This window comes from Scyliorhinus canicula, chromosome 10, assembly GCF_902713615.1.
Source record: "Scyliorhinus canicula chromosome 10, sScyCan1.1, whole genome shotgun sequence".
NCBI lineage: Eukaryota > Metazoa > Chordata > Chondrichthyes > Carcharhiniformes > Scyliorhinidae > Scyliorhinus > Scyliorhinus canicula.
Genome location: NC_052155.1, coordinates 159,492,539 through 159,514,532, shown reverse-complemented (window position 1 = coordinate 159,514,532; position 21,994 = coordinate 159,492,539). Strand labels below are relative to the sequence as shown.

At 46.2% G+C, this 21,994-nt stretch overlaps 1 protein-coding gene across 41 annotated transcripts in view; it reads left to right on the top strand.

The window, feature by feature from the left end:
- The window catches only part of rims2a (regulating synaptic membrane exocytosis 2a), a 1,202,647-nt gene that overhangs the window by 532,939 nt on the left and 647,714 nt on the right, over nucleotides 1-21,994 (top strand). For 40 of the 41 annotated variants that reach the window (XM_038810037.1, XM_038809989.1, XM_038810036.1 and 37 more), the window contains one exon: nucleotides 16,629-17,578. In XM_038810037.1, coding sequence (XP_038665965.1) covers nucleotides 16,629-17,578 — 950 coding nt within the window. Of the gene's footprint in view, nucleotides 1-15,968; nucleotides 16,242-16,628; nucleotides 17,579-21,994 lie in introns of those variants that run through there. The other variant, XM_038810018.1, reaches the window with a different exon arrangement.

Below are 21,994 nucleotides of genomic sequence, written 5' to 3'. Positions count from 1 at the left end.
TCAATACTGATGAGGTGGCCAAGTTGTGAAAGACATATCTGACAGACTGTGCCTGTGGTGAGAGAACCAGCCAATTACAATCTATTCTAATGACTTCAATGAGCAGACTGAGTGTAACGTATCCAACAAGTGGGGGAAACCTATTTGATCTTTCATCGACAACAGCTAGATCAGTGAGAAACATAAATACCAGGAAGAGGAGTAGGCCATTTAGCCCTTTGAGTCTGCCCCGCCATTCAATATGATTGATCCTTTATCCAAATGTCATATTCCTGTTTTCTCCCATGCCCCTTGATGCCATTAAAATATAAAAACTTATCTTTCCCTTTCTTGAATACATTCAGTAACTTGTCCTCCACAGACTTCTGTGGTAAAGAATTCCACAGGTTCACCATCCTATCAGTGAATAAATATTTCCTCAAATCAGTCCTAAATGGTCTATCCCGTACTCTGAGACTGTGTCCCTGGCTCTAGATTCACCAACCAGGAAAACATCCTCCCTGCATCTCATTTCTCCAGCTCTGTCAGAATTTCATTTATTTCAATCCGATCTCCTCTCATAGAATCATAGAAATATCACAGTGCTGAAGGAGGCCATTCGGCCCATCAAGTCTGCGCTGGCCCTTGGAAAGAGCACCCTACCTGTGCCTACCACCTCCACCCTATCCCCTAACCCAGTAACCCCACTTAACTATTTTGGACACTAAGGCCAATTTACCATGGCCAATCAACCTGATCCGCACATCTTTGGACTGTGAGAAGAAACCGGAGTACGCACAGGGAGAATATTCAGACTCCGCACAGACAGTGACCCAAGCCAGGAATCAAACCTTGGACCCTGGAGCTGTGAAGCAACTGTGCTAACCACTATGCTACCGTGCTGCCAATCATCCTTCTAAATTCCATTGAATACCAGCTCCAGTCGAACCAACCTCTCCTCATAGGATAGTTTCACTAACCCCGATATCCGCGTCGTGAATCCTCCACTTCACTCCCTCAATGGCAAGTATATCCTTTCTTGGATAGGGAGACCAAAACTGCATTCAGTACTCCAGGTGTGGTCTCACCAAGGAACTGTATCACTGCAGTAAGACACCTCGACTTCTGAAGTCAAATCCTCTTGCGATGAAGGCCAACATACCATTTGCCTTCCTAATTGCTGGCTGCACCTGCCTTTCCACTTCCATTGACTGCAAGGACACCTAGATCCTTTTGTCCATCCACACTTCCCAATATATCACCATTTACATCACAATCTATTAAATCGTGACCCAGCATATCCCTCGCTCTACCATTGCCACTAAACCAGTGGAACAATCCTGGTTCAATGAGGCGTATAAGTGAGTATGAGAGGAATGACACCAGGCATACCTAAGTATGAGGTTCCAATCTGGTGAAATGCCAATGCTGGACTGCATGCATGCCAAACAGCAGAAGCAGCATGTAATAGACAGAGCTAAGCACAACCAAAACCAATAGGTCGGATCAAAACTCTGCACTCCTGCCACCTGCAGTCATGACTAGTGGTGAAGAATTAAAGAAGGATTGACAAGGATGATACCAGAAACGTTTGGGGGTATATATATGAGAAAAGGATTGACAGGCTTGGACTCGAAGAAAGGAAAGCTGAAATTGACCTAATAGAGGTATTTAAAATTATGAAACGTTTTGATTGAATGAATATAGAAAGTTTCCATTGGACCCATGCTTACTTACACCAATCCCTTCCAATTTCTATACTTATAGAAATGTTTAGAATCTGTAGTTTTTGCCTCTTGCTAGCCCAAGATCCCATATGCTTTGCCAACTACTCTTCAGTATGCCCTGCTGCCTTCAATGATCTGTGCACATGAAGTTCCAGGTCCCTCTGCCCCTGTACATTCTTAAGAACTATGCAATAAGTATATGCACTCATGATGGGACTCGCTGATTATTTTGATTCATTGGATTTTTCAATACATTTTAATTAAAGTTGGATTTCTGTGAGAGGGTAATTTTCTTTCTTTTTATTGTTATTATTCATTTATATGTAATGTTTTGGACGAACAAGCAATGTATCTGAAATTAATTTCCAAATGGACAATAAAGTGAAATCGAATAGAATTAAGAAATATCTCTCCCTATCCCTTATGCTAAAATGCATCACTTCACTTCTCTTTTCTAAATTTCATCTGCCACTTGTCTACCCATTCCGCAGGTATATGTACTGTTGCAGTTGCTTGGCATAACCCTCATTGTCTGCTATTCCTCCAAGTTTGGTATCATCAGCAAAATCACAATACTGTTTTCTTCTCTTACAACAATTACTTTTTATTCAAGCTAATACCGACCCTCCTATTCCATGAGCCCTAATTTTATTAACCAGTCTTTTATGTGGTATTTGGTCAATTCTTAAAATCCTTGTGTAAAACATCCATTGTTTAAATGGATTGTCTAAAATGAGTATTGGTCCCCCAGAGGGTGAGACTGGGGAATTAATAATGGGGAAACAAAGAAATAGCAGAGACTTTGAACAAATATTTAATATCTGTCTTCACAGTAGAAGACATAAATAGCATCTCAAGAATAACGGAAAATAAGGGGACAAAAAGAGAGGGAGGAACTTAAAATAATCATGATCCCTGAAGATAAAGAATGAGTAAAACTAATGGGACTAAAGGCTAATGAGGTTCCTGGACTTGAGGATCTGCACCCTAAGGTATTTATATAAGTGACTGCAGAGATAGCATTGGTTGTAATTTTCCAAAATTCCTCAGGTTCTGAAAAAGTCCCAGCAGATTGGAAAACTGCAAATGTAAGATAAGAAAGGAGGAAGACAGAAAGCAGGCAGCTATAGGCCAGTTAGCCTGGCACGTCATTGGGAAAATGCTGGAATCCATTATTCAGGAAGTAGCAGCAGGACAACAGTGGATGAGGTTAGTTTTAAAGTTGTAGGATGTGACATTTGAAAATGAACTCACTGACCTTGACAAAGTGCTTGTGGTCATTGCACTTATTCCTGCACTGCATCCGTATGCTTGGAACAACTTTCCTCCGGTGTTAGCCTCTGCTGCTTCTTGGGAAGTAGGAGGTTCTTCTGTCTCCAGAGCATCTGTCTGGAGGACCTCCTGTCCTGTCCTTCCCTCCAATTACAAAGAACAAAGAACAAACAGGGCATCTCTCCACCTCTTTCTCTAAAACTTCCAGTGCAGTGCTTGAAAACCTTGGTCGATGTGCTCTCATGATTTCAGTCATTGCTCAAATTATTAGATAACTCTGACCACTTCTTGCAGCCAAAGTGCACTCCAAATACAAGAGGTGCAGGACACCTTAAAGTCACACTCAGCACTTGTGATACTGTGCCCTAGTGCATCCAATGAAGAGTGTAGGTAGCATTGGCTGAATGCATTTGCAGGGGGCTCATTATTACAGCAATAATGTAAAACAGCAAGCAGTACAAATTTATCATGCTGCCTGCAATTCCATGAATGAGTGCAGTATAATCGCATACTGCAATCCCACACCCATTTTTGGATTCAGCAAATTTCTGCATCTAGACTTTCCGATGTTAATACCTATGGATGCAGTATCATAGGCTCTGTATTGATTTCACCTTGAATTAGTCATAAGATCATATGATAAGTTGCCATAGTAAATTTGCTGCTTTACTGTGATAGATAGCTGGAATGATGTGTGCAAACTGATATTGCTCCCATTGCATTGTTCATTTGTAGTTTGATGTTTGCTGTGACCGTGTAGTCTAAACACAATTCCTGTGTTGCACTTTCTTATTGATTAAATTCTGACAGGAAATAATCACAACTATTTGGCCTGCACCCAACCCAGCCCCGGTACAAAGTTTATATTAGGTACTATATGCTTCAGATTGTATACCTGAAGGGGAATTACAAAATCTTTGTGTATAAGCAGGATGAGAGCCAAATTTAAACTACAACTGACAGATTGCAGATTTGGTGAGTCAAAGGATATGACGTTTATAAAAAGAAACACAAGGTGCCATAATTACATTGTCTGATTTAACGTGACTTTTAGTTCAGCTGGTTGCACATTGCAGCTGAGCAAAAAGATAAAGTAATTTTACTGTGAATTTTTTTTTTTACATGCAGGAAGATAGGAGTAACTAACAAATAGGGATGATTCAGTGGATATGAGATACAGAAACTTTCAGAAAGCCTTTGACAAAGTTATTGGGGGAAATTCAAGGCTTATGGAATATGGTAAAGCGCATGTGCTTAGAATACTGTTTGTCCAGCGGATAAACATCAACATGAACTCGATTAGGATGAACAGACTGTTTATGTTGTGAATATCTACGTGTAATTATCCAAAATTCTATCACTAATCACTGTTGGCGTTATCTGGTTCAATGCAAAAGATATATAGTGCTGAAAACCAGCTTCAGGCCAAACATCGGCCAAAGAAGTCAGCAATAGATTGAATGGACATAGGTTGGGAGAAGGCAGAGGCCTCATCATTCTGTTATATCCCGGGACCTTACCTCAGCGACTCTAGAATCTATCTTGTGGTACTAAACATAGGAACATTCATTCACATTCACACTGCCTGAAAGCAGGTCCCTTGACACATTGCTTCAGCCTGGGCTGTTTTCTTGGCAGTTTTTGTCAATAGTGGTTTGCCATTGCCATCCACTCTCGGGAACTGGGAGAGGAGACAGGTCCCAAGTCTTAGCTAGAACAGGAATCAAACCCATGCTGTTGGTGTTACCCAGAGCTAGCCATCTGAGGTAATTAGCCCCAAATACCAGAACACCAGGTAATAGAAATACAATTTAACACATTCATTCTCGAAAAATCAGTGGCATAGCATTTCTGTTGTAAAGCAGTATACCCTAAGATCCAATGTTGTTTATATATCGATGGAGGTGGATTGATAAATTATGCATCTGAAATGCTAATTTTTTGATGTAAAATTGATGCAGTTCTCCCACAGGCAGCTATAATTTGAGGTGAGAGTCTACCTCCCCATTATATAATATCCACTAAATTCCCATGTAATTGGCTGCTGGTAAAGGAAATGCCCGTCCACAAAGCTGTATGTAAGTAACAAGATATCGAGAGCATAGCTGTGGTCCCAGAAATTCAGTCATTTTGCACCAGAATTACACCTGACTTACGTTAAGCATGTAGGAAAAAGGGGGAAATTTCACAAAGAGGCCGGTCAAAGTAGGAACTGTTTTGAGTTCACAGAAACTCAGGCCTGGATGTTCCCAGCGGGGGCTGGGAGCACAGATTCAGGGCATTTTCCAGCTCTACAAACCTGACCCGGGAGAAAGTGTTCTATAAGTTGGAATTTTCGTCCAGGTTGGCAGGCTTCTCTGGGCTAACAGTCAGGCGACCCTGGAATTTGTGCAGAGGCTTCCGGGTGCATAGGCAGGCTGGTTGGGAAGCTGATACTGCTCTGATACTGTGTCCATGATTTGAAAAACACAGTAAAGCATGAGCCCTCACGCCCTCACCTCCCCATGCCCCAAGTCTGCCAACCCATGGTACCTTCATGCTACCGCATGCCCCCACCCACCCATAGTTCCGCATTCCATCCATGCCAACCTATGCCTCTCCGCCCACCTCTCAAGCCTCTCATATCCTCCATATCAAACTATGCCCTCTGCCTACCCCATGGCCCCTTGTAGCCTATATGTCACTCGTGCCCTCTGTCTACCTCATTGTCTTTTACTATCTCTGTGCCAACCTGGTACCAACTCATGCCCATCACTCATTTCCTCTTCCACCTATCATGCTAAATCATCCAGTCCCTATCATGGGCAGACCTCAGGGGCCATGCTGACGTGAAATAGAATAAAGTTGTGTCTATATTTAAGAAAAAAACACTTCACAAAAATATTTTCTAAAGTAGTATACTGTACAATCCAATGTTGTTTGTATATCAATGGAGATAGATTGATAAATAATGCATCTGCAATGCAAATGTTTTGATGTAAAATTGGTGTACTTCTCCCACAGGGAGCTATAATTTGAGAACAAAAATTCAATTCTCATGTGCAACTCCTAAAAACAAGCATAGTCAAAGAGTCTGTAACCACATTGACCTGTCAATCATGCTGTGATAATTGTAGTCACCCTACTTTGATAATGGAAGGTTGCGAAATCAGTCATGCAGGACTAATCAGTAATGGAAACCTTGGGCTGGATTCTCCCATACCCGGCGCGGTGGGGGGTCCCTGCGGGATGGAGTGGCGTGAACCACTCCGGCATCAGGCCGCCCTAAAGGTGCGGACTTCTCCGCACATTTAGGGGCTAAGCCCTCACCTTGAGGGGCTAGGCCCACGCCGGAGTGGTTCCCGTCCCTCCGGCTGACGTGGGAGCATCAGCGGCTGCTGAAGTCATCCCCACACATGCGCAAGGGAGGGGGTCACTTCCGCGTCGGCCATTGCGTAGTCTATGGCTGACGCGGAAGGATAAGAGTGCCCCCATGGCACAGGTCCACCCGCGGATTGGTGCACCCTGATATTGGGTCAGGCCACTGTGGGGGCACCCCCCACGCGCGCCCCCCCCACCCCCCCAAGGACCCCGGAGCCCGCCAGTCCTGCCGGTAAGGGAGGTGGTTTGATTCACGGCGGCGGGATCGGCATTACAGCAGCGGGACTTCGGCCCATCGCGGGCCAGGCCGGGGGGGGGGGGGGGGGGGGGGGGGGGGGCACCGACCGGCGCGGCGCTATTCCGCCAATGCTGAATCTCCGGTGCCGGAGACTTCGGGAGACAGCGGGGGCGGGATTCACGCCGGCTCCCGGCGAATCACCGACCCGACGGGGGGTTGGAGAATCCAGCCCCGTATGTCAACAGAAAGAGTGATCTAACAAGCAACATTTTTTGAAACACTCCAAACATTTTTTCCCCGTGGGTACAAATGCTGTAAAAAGTCAGCAAGTCTGGCATCATCTGTGGAGAGATAAATGGAGATAGCATTTCGGGTCCCTCTGACTCCTCTTCAGAGCTCCAGCATTGTCTTGCTTTTATTTCAGATTTCCAGCATCTGTCGTATTTTGCTTTTCATTTTGTTCAAGGATTTGAGGACTGGAGTGGTAAATACCTTGACAAGGTATCCTGCTGTGATGTCCACCTTAAAGAGTAAAGGTTGGACAAATTGGGCCCATATCTACTGGAGTCTAGAAGAATGAGAGATACTCTTATTGAAACAAATCTGATCCTGAGGGCCTTTACAGAGGTGGTTTCGAAAGAATGTTTTCCCCTTACGGGAGAAACGAGAGCTAGGGTATACGGTTTAAAAATAAGGGTTCTCCTACTTAAGACAAAGGTGAGTATTATTTTCTCTGAGAGGGTCGTGAGTTTGTGGATTTCTGTTCCCCAGAGAACAATGGAGACTGGGGGTCAATGGATGTTGTTTCAAGGCCAACTTCGGTAGATTCTTGATCAACGAGAGGATGGAAGGATATAGGGGCTGACAGGAAAGCAGAGTTGAGACCACAATCAGATCAACCATGATCATGCCAAATGGCGAAGCAAGCTTGAGGGGCGAATAGCCTACCTCCTCCTAATTTGTATGTTTGTATGTAGATGCCTTACTAAAGTTACAACTGAACATGGAGAGATTTAAGTTTGTTAAAACATTGAAAAATGCTGTTCAATGTGAGCGAGTGAGAAATCGTCCGCTTTAGACTCCAGAAAGATAGATCATATTCATTTTCTAAATGTTGAGAAGCAAGAAACTGTGGAGGAGCAGAGTGATTTCAATGTCCAAATTCAGAAATCGCTAAAACTTAGTGGGCAGGCGCAAAAAGTAATTCAAAATAGCTATGGAATGTTGGCTTTTATCTCAACGGAGCTAGAATACAAAGCATTGTGAAGCTTTAGTTAAATCCTATCGAGAGCACCGTATTAAGAGCAGAGGGCATAATCCCAGAGTAAGGGGTAGCCCATTTAAGACAGGTGGAGTTCTTTACCACAGAGAGCTGTAGAGGCTGGGTTGGTAAATATGTTCAAGGCTGACATAGACAGATTTCTAATCAGTAAGAAAATTGAGGAATATGGGATTACGGCGGAAAAGTGGTGTTGTGGATTATATCATAGAATGCCTACAATGCAGAAGGAGGCTATTCAGACCATCAAGTCTACACCAACCTTCTGAAAGAGCACCCTACCTAGGCCCACTTCCCTACCCTATCCCTATAACTCGATAACCCCACCTAACCTTTGGACACCAAGGGGCAATTTAGAATGGCTTATCCACCTTATCTATTCATCCATGGACACCAAGGGCCATTTTAGCATGGCCAGTCCACCTAACCTGCACATCTTTGGATTTTGGGAAGAAACCAGTGCAGCTGGAGGAGACCCACACAGACACGAGAAGAATGTGCAAACTCCACACAAGTCATCCGAGGTTGGAATTACACCGGTGCCTCTGGTGCCGTGAGGCAGCAGTGCTAACCACTGTGCCGCCCAGATCAGCCATGATCTAATTGAAAGACAGAGTGGACTTGATGAGGCAAATGGCCCACTTATGTTTCTACATCTTACGGCATTCCTGCATCGCAGGAATGATATATTGGCCTTGAATAGAATACAGCACAGAATGATATATGGGGCACGATTTAACCATCGCATTATGTGCCGGTTAAATAGCAGGAAAGGCCAAAATTGAGATTTGCGCTAGGCGCGAACCAGTTTATTGTTCCCATTAAACAGCATTGCAAATGAAAATACAGCTTTCATTCCACTTATATGAGTTGGCAATGATGATACTTGCATGTACAAAACAATTTCCTGCTGGTAGCCACGTCCCTTTAGAATTCTTTGCAAAGTCTGTCTCTGCGACAGCTTTTTTTTCATGACCTCTCTCAGTGACTTTTTAAATCCTTCTCCCAACTGTTCAAAACAAGATTCTTTCTCTCTAAGCTTCATCCAGCCCCTCAAACAAAGGTTCTCTCCTAGCGTGCTCAGACTTGAACCCATTATCTTAATCTTGGCTGTTTGACTTTCTGCTCCCGTTTATACAAAAGAACAGAGCCATACTGTTGATATGGAGCTACCCTCCCATTGACAGACAAAGAGACCATCAGACTCTGTAATGGGCTAGTAACTGGTCAGGCAGGAGTGTCCCAAAGTACAATGGATCCCTACTGACTCGCCCTTGTTGAACCAGGGCATCTTGTGTATTCCCACAAACTAGTTTAAATCTGAATGAGACAATATAACTCAGGCCAGCTGAGGGCATATATCCCTCTGACTCCGTGCAAGTAGATTTCCCCTCTGTCTGTTTAACCCCTAAATTGCTTGCTGCATCTTCAAACCCATTTCTGGACCCAATTTTCTAATATCTCCCTCTCGTAACACCCCTGGACAAGGGGGGTGAGGGACTTTGTGTCGGTGAGGCCTTCAAAAGCCATCTTTAAATATTGTGGAGAACTATAATGGGGCAACTGCAGCTGCTGCTTGTCTGTCCTACCAAACACTTCCAGGCTAGAGCCTTGGGGTGGCATCATCCCCTTTGATCATAACCAGCCTCTAGCTTCACACTGAAGGCTATTGCTAATGAGGGATTGGCCTTGTTAGTTGTGAGAGCACTTCGTGATTGGTGTCCTCATTGTATTGACTTTTGTATTTGTGATACTGTCAATACATCAGCATATTTACAGGTTGCTTCTTTCTCCTGCTGATGGCTGCAAATGGCCAGAGGCTGCTGGAGATACCTGGGTCCTGGAACGCTGGGCTCAGGGAGACGTACGATTCCAGACGGCAATCCGGTTTGAAGCAAGAATATTCTGTGTGACCTGGTGCATGACACTGATCCAAATGGCCCACCTTATGATGCCGATTAAGAAATGCTTTCGCAGATTGCTAATGCTTTTGTTGCTGGTGGGGTGAGTGCTGCCTGTAACTGGCACATCACCGTGAGTTAAACATGCTGGAAGTCAAATGTGTTCTACTGCACCTCGAGTGCCAGTGGAATATGTGGATGCAGGATTTGGTTCCAGTGAGATTGGGCCGTTGGGAAGGCCTGCACAGCTGCGGATCCTGGACGGAAAATGGCACTGATACATGGAACAAGGAACACATTGATGGACACATCATTTCTACGACAAAGTTCCGGACATGATAACACAATCTCAGGCCTATCCTTCATTTCTGTTGAGGAACCTTTGGGGGGTGATACTGTGTGTTTTGTTTTGTGAAAATGAGCCGATAGAGCTTGGCATTGGTACCAATGTGGAATGGTGACATTTGCTTGTTGTTTAATAGGTTGGTGTGATATGTGGAATGTTACGTAGTTGATTTTCAAATCTTTGTTACTGTTCCTCGTTTAATAAACAAACCATTCTCAAGTGGCTTCTCATGGGCACAGATGCCATGTCTCAGATGATAATTATTGCAATCAAACTTTGTAGCCTGAACAGTTTGCCTGAACTCTAGAAGCATCAGCACCATAGAGGCAGCAGGCTGACAGTCAAACACTCAGGAGCTGGGCTTCAGGACTGGGGATATCCCATGTATCAGTGCCATTTTCCGTCCAGGATCCGCAGCTGTGCAGGCCTTCCCAACGGCCCAATCTCACTGGAACCAAATCCTGCATCCACATATTCCACATATCCTCCCCGACTAAAGGGTAAGTGTGTGGATCAGGGAAGGATACCTGAGCACATTCTCCCTAAAGTTCCCAGCAAGAATCTGAGGTCTAAAGGCTCGTGCTAAGGTTGGGGGTGAGTGCGCAGAGCAAGGTTTGCCATCACAACTGGCTCCCTGGATGGCACTCTGAGAGAAGGCGGTACACGTAAGGGTGGGGGAGGCCTGGGGATTTGAGGGTCCTGAGGTGGAAGCCTGAACTGATCGGCAGTCTCTCACCTCCAATGCCTTACAGATAACAATGTGGCTGGTTATGTCAGTCTCGCAGAGGCTGCCCTCACAGTGCAGGTTGCAGCCCAGGCCGCGAGACGCCAGGGAAGGCAGCAGCATTGATGCAGACTAGAGGCGGCACCCTGTGTGCAGAGGGCACCGCGCACACTGAAGACCCGGCCTCCCATCAGCCTGAGGAGGAACCCAGAGGGGGACGCCAGCAACGTCCTAAGGTGTACAGGCGTCATTGGTCTTTTGAGGAGATGACGGACAGCATGTACTGTAGGAGACACCGTCTCAACAAAGAGACAGTGCGGCACCTGTACCATGTCGTCGCTGGCTTGGCACCCCGTGGAGGAGGAGGGCACCCACTCCCGTGACCATAAAGGTCACCATAGCCCTTAACGCATATGCAACTGGATCATTCCAGGGCACGAGGAGGGAGTTGTGTGGCATTTCACAAGCTACAGCCCAGAAGTGCATCCATGCAATCATGGATGCCCTATATGCCCAGGCATCAGACTTTATTGACTTTGAGCTGGACTGAGGCCACCAAGAATGCCAAACTTATCCTCCCATCGCCGGTATTGCCTAGGTCCGGGGATAATTGCTGGCACATTTGTCACCTTGCGTGCACTGGGACATCAGGGAGTGCCCTTTATTAACAGGAAGGGGTTCCACTCCCTGAATATTCAACTTGTGTGCGACCACAACCTTGGTACCATGCACGTGTGTGCATGCTTCCCGAGGGGTGTGCATGACAGCTACGTCCTGGGACACTCCGAGATCCCCAACATCTTCGAGGAACATCCCAAGATGACAGATTAGCTCTTGGGGGACAAGGGGTACCCACTGAGGTCCTGGATGATGACATCACTGCGGAGGCGGAGTCTGAGGCGGAGATCTGATATTACGACACCCTTTCTTCCACCCATGCTCTCATTGAACAATGCATCGGACTGCTCAAAATGCAGTTCCGATGTCTGGACCGCTCTGGTAATGCACTGCATGTACACCCCCAACGCGTCTCCTGTTATGTGGTGGCCTTCTCTGCCCTCCACAACCTGACACAACAGCGGGGTGAGATTTTGAAGGAGGAGGGACATATGGCCTCATCTGAGGAGGAGGAGGAGGCGGGCCAGGGAGGGAGGAGATTGAGTCTGGAGAAGACCCGCAGGAGGAGCTGGAGAATGGAAGCCAGGCAGTAGCAAGGATACGGTATGCCAGGGAAGATCTTATCCTCCCCCGATTCTCATAGGACGAGGCTTTGTCCATCAGCTCCCCCCCCCACCCCATCCCCTTCCCCTCCAATGGGACAAAGCTGCAAACAGTTTGGTTAGGGTTAGGGCGGAGGGCAACAAGAGGTGGGAGTGCAGGCAGGCTTGCTGTGAAGATTAACTTGACAAATTTCACATGTATCAGGTGAAAATATTTTAACAGTGAACATTTGACATGTACATTCCCCCTAAACACAGATAGTGCCCCCCCCCCCCCCCCCCCCCCCCCCCCCCATCACCACCACCAGCCCCAGTGCCCACTCATTGATCCTTTCTCTTTTTGATGTTCCGTGGTCTACTGCTGTGTCCTCTGGGTGCATTGCAGAGGTGGAGGCAGCTTGCTGCTTTCCATGCCCTGTGGTCTTTAATGCTCTTGGCAGACGTAATCTGGAGGGCCTTGAACTGGATGACCCCAGCCACCCTCTTCTGCCTGCTGCCCTTGAGGTGTGCCGGATTGGCCTCCAGCGCTTCCTCCTCCCTGATAGTGCCAGTAGGGTCCTCAAGGGATGGAGGGGCAGCAGGAGTGAGCTCTAGAGGCCTCTTGAGTCATCTGGCACTGCCAGTCCTGGTGGCTTCCCATTGTCTGCACCATGGTATAGACGCCCTGATTGATTACCCTCAGTGACTGGGTCATGCTCTGCAGTGCCTTGGCTATATCCACTGCTTCCGGTACACGTTCCTCAGCGATTGGGATATGACGTCAAGACCCTTAGCCATGGTCGTCACTTACTGAGCCATGTCTTGGAACTGATGCCAGGATAGAGGTGGTAACTTACCCTAGCAGCTCGGTGGAGGTCGTTGGTCTTCTTCCGACATTGTATGGTGGTCCTGCTCGTCATGCTGCCTACACTGACAGCCGCTGCCATTGGCTCGCAGGCGGTATTGCCAACCTTGCTGCTGGTCCCCCAACCCCTCGGGGGAACCGTGTACCTCGCATTGCATCAACGGCATCGAGAAGCCTGTCCAAGTCGGCATTGCCAAAGCGAGGAGCAAGTCTGCACGCTACCATGCCTGTGAGTTGACTGGGAGTGAGTAGTGAGGGAGCATTGAAAAGCAGCTCCCTCTTGTGAGTGGCGAGGTGCTGACGCGTGAGATGGGTGAATCAGACGGCGAGACATCCAGTGATGACGAGAAACTTGTGAGGGCTCATTTCCGGCACTAAGTGTTGTTAAATATGGGCCTCGATCGCGCCAATGCAGCCGTTGAGAAACACCCTGCCAATCATGGCCAAAATGACACTTCAAAATGTTTCCGTTAAATCGTGGCCCAGGTCTCAAAGGGTTACATTATGAGAACAGTCCCTGATAGCCTCGGCATTATTCCCTCGAACGTACAAGATTACGATGATATAAATTAGGTATTTTTGGTGATTAAAAGAATTGACAAGGTATATTCTCTGGTGGGGAGCCCAGAACTATGGGACATATCTTTAATCACAAGCCGTGTGAGGAAATACGGGCGGGATTCTCCGCTCCCAGGACTACGTGCCCGTGGTGTCGTGAACGCCGTCGCGTTTCACGACGGCGTGAACAGGGCCCGGGCGCGACCTATTCTGGCCCCCAAAGGGGCCCAGCACGGTGCTGGAGCGGTTCACGCCACCCCAGGCTCTGTACGTGGTGCCAAATGGGCGCCGCGCTTGCGCAGTTGGGGCAGCTCATTCCTCCGCATGCGCGGGGAACTTCTTACGCGTGCCGGCCCCTCACCAACATGGCGCTGGTGTTCTGGGGCCGACCGCAGAAAGAGGTAGGCCCGAGGGGGGAGAGGCCGGCCTGCCAATTGGTGGGCCCCGATCGTGGGCCAGACCTCATCGGAGGCCACCCCCCCGGTAGAGGAGCGCCCCCCCCCCCCCACCCCCCCCCCCTCCCCTCCCGCACAGTTCCTGCCAGCAGCGACCAGGGGTGAACGGCGCCGGCGGGAACCTGACGTGTCGGAGTGGCCGCTTGGCCCGTTCGGGCCGAAAAATTGCCGCTCGCCGTTAGCAGTGATTCTCCAAGCGGGCCGCCGCGATTTTCATGGCCCTGGTTTCGGGGGGTGGGAGAATCGCGTGCGGGTGTCGGGGCAGCGTGGTGCGGCTCACGCGGCACCCCGGCGATTCTCCCACCCGGCGTGCGGGGGGGGGGGGGGGAGAGATTACTGCCCTACATCTTCATACATTGGGCAGCAGAAATCTGGAATTATCAATCTAGATATGCTGTTGAGGGCAGGCTAGTTGAAAATGGAAGAATTGAGATTGAGAGATCTCCGTTCGGCAAAGATATTAACTATTGAAAAACCCTAATGTATAAATTAAGGGGCTGGATTCTCCAGTTCCCTAGCTGTGTGTTTCTCGGCGGCCCGCCGTTCGCTGGTGGCAGGATTCTGTCTTCCCGTCACTTGTCAATGGAATTTCCCATTGAAGCCATCCCAAACTGCCGGGAAATCTGTGTGCAGGGGTGCGCTGCAGGTGGGAAAAGTAAATCACAACAGCTGGAGAATTCCAGCCAAGGTACAGAACAACTAGGATCGAATTACAAAGCAGAACAGGCTGAAGAGGGGCCCAATGGCCTATTCCTTTATCCCTGTGTCCATATTGAGGTGGTTTAATTGTAGCTCCATGGGTGCTACCTCCAGTTCTTTGTCCAACTAACCATTCTTCTGCTTGAGCCCAAAGGGTGAGTGCGGACAGGATAGGATAGGGCAATGTAGAGTCTGATGCTGTCCTCACTTACTGCCCATGCCTTCTAGCAGAGGCAGTGAGAGGGTCATGTTTAATGACCTTAACAAATGAATCATCAGTGGAGCAGCCATCCAACCAAGTCTTTTGTTTCCAAGTCTTATGATTGGCCAGTTTCTGTGAGATTGAAAGTGTCATTGGAAAGTTCTGAAACTACAACAAAGCTTGTATGCCTCATGTTTAAGATCTAATCTTAACTTCGACACATTGTATTGACACTTCCAGATCCAAATGATGCAATTGCTGTATGTAATTTGGAGCACAATGAAAATCTTCAGTGGTGCTTTTTGATAATTGCTCATAGGCTTCTTTCAGCAACATTCTGATATCAGGACAGCAGACAATCCTGTCCCTCCCTTTATTATACATTCGACGGGGAGTGAGTCCTTGCTGATTTCCACGTCACCAGCCATTCAATTCATCCACAACAACAGTTAATTCTTGCTCTGTCATGGACAGCAGAAGCAACCCGTTGTGATAAGCTGCAATGAGTCACACTGGTGGCGAAATTGAAACACCTGACAAAATTGACTAGGCTGCAACCACATCAGAAAATGAGAGATAATTGACTGCTTACTCTTTGCAATGAAAAGAAAAACCCAAATATTTTCAACGTTATTTTAAGCAATATGTCAGGGCACAGATATAAACCAGCAACTTGTGTTGAAACGAAATCTACAAAACAAACAAAATATCCAATGAGGTTTCTTTGGGAAAATTTACCAATTGTGATTTTTTTTTGCAAGGTCAAGGATACATTCCAAATATTTGTGCAGTAATTTCAAACAATTTGCATTGGCTTTTTAAAAACCACTGTGCTGCATGGTATTTTACTATTACAATTGGGTAGCATTCTGAGACTGCACATTGTGGCAGAAGTTAATGAAAGCTATTATAAATGGGGGGATTTGCTTCAATCTGAATGTAAGATTTGGAGGAAAATAATCATTTCTGTGGTGGAGAGGAAAAATGCTGAAGGCAATCCGGCATTTTACAGGCATAACTGCAAGGCAGTAATCAGCTAAGTACTATAATCCTCCTTAGAGGGTAAAATCTTACTTGACCTCCAGCTATATACAGCACATGATAACAGCATTAAATTGTAAAACTCCTCCGTGCTCCTCCCAGAAGTCCCCACTGTAGGTCATCACCTATCAAAGTTGGGTTGGTGGGTCTGATGCCCTGCTTTCTTTTTTGGAGATGGCTTTGCAGATTCCGATTCGTTCATGTCATTGGAATCTCAAAATATAGGGAGAATAATTCTGCATGCAAGCTCGGCAAGGCTGCAATTATTGGAAGCTTTTGAATGTAATTTTGCTAAGCTTGGGGAGATTAAAGAAAAGTGCTTGCCAGCTTGGATTTGATGCATTCTTCTGGGCAGAATGCTCTCCATCTCCCAGATGCGCAATGGCAAGTAGAAAGGTAAAACTAGTAGCATGTTTAGCAAATATAGAGTCTAATGGTCATAATTTTAAAATGTAGAAATGAAGCAGAAGAAGGGTGTTCCAGGGACTTTAATTACTTTGATATTCTTTGCAGCACTCTGTGATGAGTAGTTAAATGATTTGACGTTGAAGTGCTTCAGTGCACCTTTAGCTTCACTCTCAGCTCAATTTATGATTGATGGCAAACAAATAAACGTGCTCTAATGTTTTGTAATTATGATGGCTGCACAATAGCCCCATTAACACTGACTGTCTTCACAATTTCTCATACAGGGGTAAGCATTGGTGACAATGTTTTAATTCTCACATGTTAGTGTTGTTGGAAAAGCAAACCTGATTGAGTTTTTTGTTTACTTCCATCCAGAAAAAGGAGCCCATCAACATCCAGGGAACACAATCGACAATACGACCAGAGGGACGAGAGAGCAGATCCGTCACAGTATGCACTTCTGGAAAGTGCAATGCAAAGATCACCAACAGAATATGCAGACCGCGACAAGCGGTCCCTGCGTGGGTCACGGATTTATGATGACTCTGAACATATTGAGTACAGAGAAAGTAGAGACTCCGGCCGTAGAAGTCGAAGAAGGTCTCAAGAGTGCAGAGATTTTGTAGATGAGGATATTGATGTACAAACCAGGGATGAATATGAAAGACAGAGGCGAGAGGAGGAGTATCAAACCCGTTACCGCAGTGATCCAAACTTGGCTCGTTACCCTGTCAAACCTCAACCATACGAGGAGCAAATGCGAATGCATGCCGAAGTATCGAGGGCTCGACATGAACGAAGGCACAGTGATGTGTCCTTGGCTTATACAGAGATGGATGATGCACAAGTCTCAATGCATAGAATGGAAAGGCAGTCACGGCAACGCTCTGCATGTGACCGTAGAGTCCCTGTACAAGGTCAACGTTCGTATTCTATGGAAAGAACTCAAGACATGCAAGGGCCAAGTTCTAGTTGGCAAAGGACACCAAATCACAGTCCGCCGACACCAAGGCGAAGCCCAATCCCATTTGATAGGAGTGACATGCGTCGTTCCGATTCATTGCGGCAACAACATCACTTGGATCCGAGTTCTGCTGTGAAGAAAACAAAACGAGAAAAGATGGAAACCATGCTACGAAACGACTCACTCAGCTCAGACCAATCTGAATCGGTAAGGCCACCACCACCCAAGCCACATAAAACAAAGAAAGGAGGTAAAACGCGCCAAGTCTCATTGAGTAGCTCTGAGGAAGAGCTTGCTTCTACTCCTGAATATACCAGCTGTGATGATGTAGAGATTGAGAGTGAAAGTGTCAGTGAAAAAGGTAAGCATCAACAGACTTTAATTCACTTTGTTATTGGATTACATTTTCTAATTTTAGTTAGGACCACATTGTTTAATACTTTGTCCAGAGTTTTAAATTTTAATAAAAGCAGTGGGTGTGTTGCCATTTAGAACAGGATGCTCTCAGATTTGATCTTTACCAATTGTGGAGCTCATCTGCAGTACAATAAGTGGACCACAATTAGAATGGACACTTATTGTATCAACACTATGTGCAGTTAAAAATTATTCATGCTGTCCTTTGCTGATCATTATTCAGTGACTGCTGCTGAAAAATGGGGTATGTGGATTTGAAGTGAGCCCAGAATTGGGCTCAGTCCTGATGTCTTAGCGTCCAGTGGCTTACTGACACTGTTACATTTTCAAATGAGCCGTGAGTAAGTTCTCGGATGAAAACTAGAGTTATTAGGGTCTTAGGAAGGGAATGCAGGCTTCAAAGAGGGAAGATAAGATATTTCCGAGAATGCTTTCACAAATGAAGAGTTCCAGTTACAGAGATGGACTGGAGAAGCTGAGGTTGTTCTTGGAGTTGAGAAGCTAAGAGCAAATTGGAGATAGTGATGTTTACAATCATGAAGGGTTAATATAGAATAGATATAGACATGTGTACAATCATGAAGGGTTCAGATAGAATAAACAAAGATAAACTATTTCTAACAGCTGCAATATCAATAACTAGAGGGAACAGACTTGGGGTGATTGGCCAAAAACTGGGGGTGACATGATGAAATTTTTTTTATGCAATGAGTGATTGGGATTTGGATTGTATTGCCTTGTAGGGTGCTATCATAGTTTTCAAAAAATAATTGAATAAATATTGAGAGATATAGGATATAGAGAGCCAGCTAGAAAGTGGAACTAACTCAATTCTCTGATGGAATACCCAACATAGATTCAATGGGCCAAAGGACATCTTCCTGTGATGTGTTATTCCATGATACTAGAAACTTGGGGAAGTTGCATAGTAATTGGCACCCGTGGAACCAAATCCCACTAGAAGTCCAGTGAAGAAGGGAAAAGTTGGAGGTGGAATTCTATTTATTTCTTAGAAAGTAAGAATTTATTTTCTGGAAATACATGTTTCCAAATTTTCAATTACAAATTTTAATATGAGATATACAGCCAACACCTACAATTGCAGAGCCGATCTCTTGATTTCTGCACTGCTACCTATTCTCCCAGATTAGCTATAATCGTTATCATTTTCTTGTAAGAGTATTATATATTCTGTGAATTCTACAGAAGGTAGTGCAGCTGGGTGAATGTATCCAGCAAGTAACTGATTCATATAGACCAGGTAGATCAAGGTCCCATCACTAGTTTACACTGAATTAGCTGTTAGTTTCCAGATAGAAGTACGCTGGTGTCAGATGAGGTCAAGATCTGGTTTCGCTCAGGGGCCTCACAATCGAATAGCCGCCTAACATGGATTATTTAGGCTCACAAGTGAATAATGTCTGTGTGAAATACCATGCCACAGCAAGGACGTAGTTCTTCAGGAGAGGGTAAAGTGGAAAATGACAGCATTTACAGGTAACAAGTTAATTATGAAAATGCTCTTTCTACCATTTAAATAATTGGATTCAGAATTCATTCCAAGCTAACTCTCATTATGAATGGAAAGCTTGTGACCTAACATGTTTGGGTAAACATGATACCTTTTTAAATGCCTCTGATAATCAGCATAGTGAGGTTCGGAAGAAACTTGTCAAATGTACTTAACTGGATATTAAGAATCTGTCGCTCCTGTATGCCTGGCTACAGAACACTAAGGCCATACAAAGATATAGGCTGCTCCAAAATGTAAACTAAAGCATATTTTAGAATGCCTCAATGTTTTGTTTCAAAATGGGATATATATTTTCAGTTTATAGAATGCCAAATATAGAGAATGTAGAACTGAACAATCCTGTATGCCTGCACTTCATCAATCTTAATAATAATAATCTTTGTGACAAGTAGGTTTACATTAACACTGCAATTAAGTTACTGTGAAAAGCCCCTAGTCGCCACATTCCGGCGCCTGTTCTAGTACACCGAGGGAGAATTCAGAATGTCCAATTCACCATACAACACGGGCGAGATTCTCCGCAAATCCGGAGAATCGTAAAGGCTGCCGTGGGACAGGCCATTCTCTCCGGGGCCGATTCTCCCCCCCCCCCCCCCCCCCCCCCCCCCCCGGGCGGGGATAGGAGTGCGGCCCCGTGCGTCACGGCGGCGCGGCCTTGACGATGGTCGTCAAGGCCGCACGTCAAGCATCACGGCGGCTGACGCGGCCGATGACATCAGCCGCGCATGCGCAGGTTGGACAACGCCAACCCGCGCATGCGCAGTTGGCGTCTTTCTCCTCAGCCACCCGGCAAGACATGGCGGCTTGATCTTGCCGGGCGGCAGAGGAGAAAGAGTGCATCTGTTTTGGACGCTGGTCCGACGATCGATGGGCACCGATCGCGGGCCTGTCCCCTCCCGAGCACAGTCGTGGTGCTTCCGTGCCAATCGGGCCTCTAGATGCCCCAAACGGGCACCTGGCGCCCGTTTCACGACGGCAGAGAGCAGGTATGTTTGCTGCCATGGTGAAACGGGCGTGAAGGCCCGGCCGCACGGCCCATCGGCCGTTTTTTACGGCGAGCGGCAATTCGTTTTCGTGGGTCGGGCGTGGGGTGGGGGAGAATAGTGGGAGGGTGTGAAAAATGTCGGGAGGCCCTCCCGCTATTCTTCCACCCGGCGTGGGGGGCAGAGAATCGCGCCCCACATCTTATGGGACTTGTGGGAGGAAACTGGAGCAGCTGGTGGAAACCCATGCAGACATGGGGAGAACGTGCAGACTCCGCACAGTGACCCAAACTGAGAATTGAACCTGGTGCCCTGGCACTATGAAACAACAGTGCTAACCACTGCATTACTTTGTGCAGTCCTACCCACTTATCTCAAACGTTTATGTGGTTATGACAAAAAGTGAAGTCCCGGTCACTTCATTAATAGAACACAATGCCAGGCTCCACACGTACATTGACGATACCAAGGTCCACCTCATCGCCACCTCTCCACCCATCAACTGCTTGCATCTGCTTGTCCGCAACCAGCTTTTGATGAGTTGAAATTTCTTCCGAATAAGTATTGGAAAGGCCAAAACTATTGCCTTCAGTCCTTCCACAAATGTATTTTCCTAGTCAGCAACTCTATTCCTATACCTGGCGCCCCATCCAGCACCTTAAATATTCACTCCATCCACCACCGACACAGTGACAGCTGTCTATACTATCTACAGGATGCACTGTGGCAATTCACCGAGGCTCCTTCGACAGCACCTTCCAAACCCACGACCTCTACCACCTAGAAGGACAAGAGTAGCAGCTGGATGGGAACTCCCACCACCTGCAAGTTTCCCCCTAGGCCCCCACACCTGTGCCCATTCACCTCACCACCCACAAGCTTCCCTTCAAGCCACACACCTTCCTGACTTCTTAATATATCATTGTTTCTTCATTGTCACTGGGCCAAAATCCTACAACTCCCTATCTGACAGCAATGTGAGAATACCTTCAGCACACTGACTGTATTGGTTCAGGAACACAGAACGTCACAATCTTCTCGAAGGCAGTTAGGGAGTGGAAGTAAATGCTGGACTTGGCAGCAATGCTAACATCTTATGAACGAGTAAAAAAAAATCGGCATGGCTCTGGCTTTATTTAATGATTGCTGATGCTCGCCGCACCCCTGTTATATTACTTGGTGTAATATATGTTACTCATTTGCTTCTTACCAAGATGCTCTTAAACTCGATGTTGATTAACACTCGTCGTCTTCCAATGAAAGAAAATAATTTATTGATTAACTTAAACAAATAAACTGTGAGTTTGTTCCATCTCCAATACTTTTACTCGATATTAAATAAAACGAGATTGAATAGAAATAAACTGTGATTAACTACACTTGCACTCTGAACTAACTCTCTCTACCTCTGGTTCATGAGTCATTATACACACAAAGAGGTGGGAACTCGGATTGAGTCTGTCTTTTATATCCTTTTCTAGTGCTGCCAGCTAGTGGACACTTAGCTGTTATGACTATACATTAACACCTTGTGTATATACAGATATGCAGATCACTACACCCCCACCTGTCCCCTCCATCTAGAAGCATTGTTTTTCCTGGTTTGACTCGCAGGCAGACACTGAAAATCTTGATCAAGGTGGCACGTAGTGTAGGTTTCAGCTAAACAAAACCATTTCTTTCAAACTTTATTTTGACATTGATTTTAAGAAAGCTTATAAATCAGCCAAACAATTTCAGGGATTAGAGAGTGAGAGGGCGAAATTGAAACGCTAACCATGTAACCGGAGGAGCCTTTGCTCTTGTTACAAGCTGTATTTGCAGTGACACAGCAAGCCCTTCA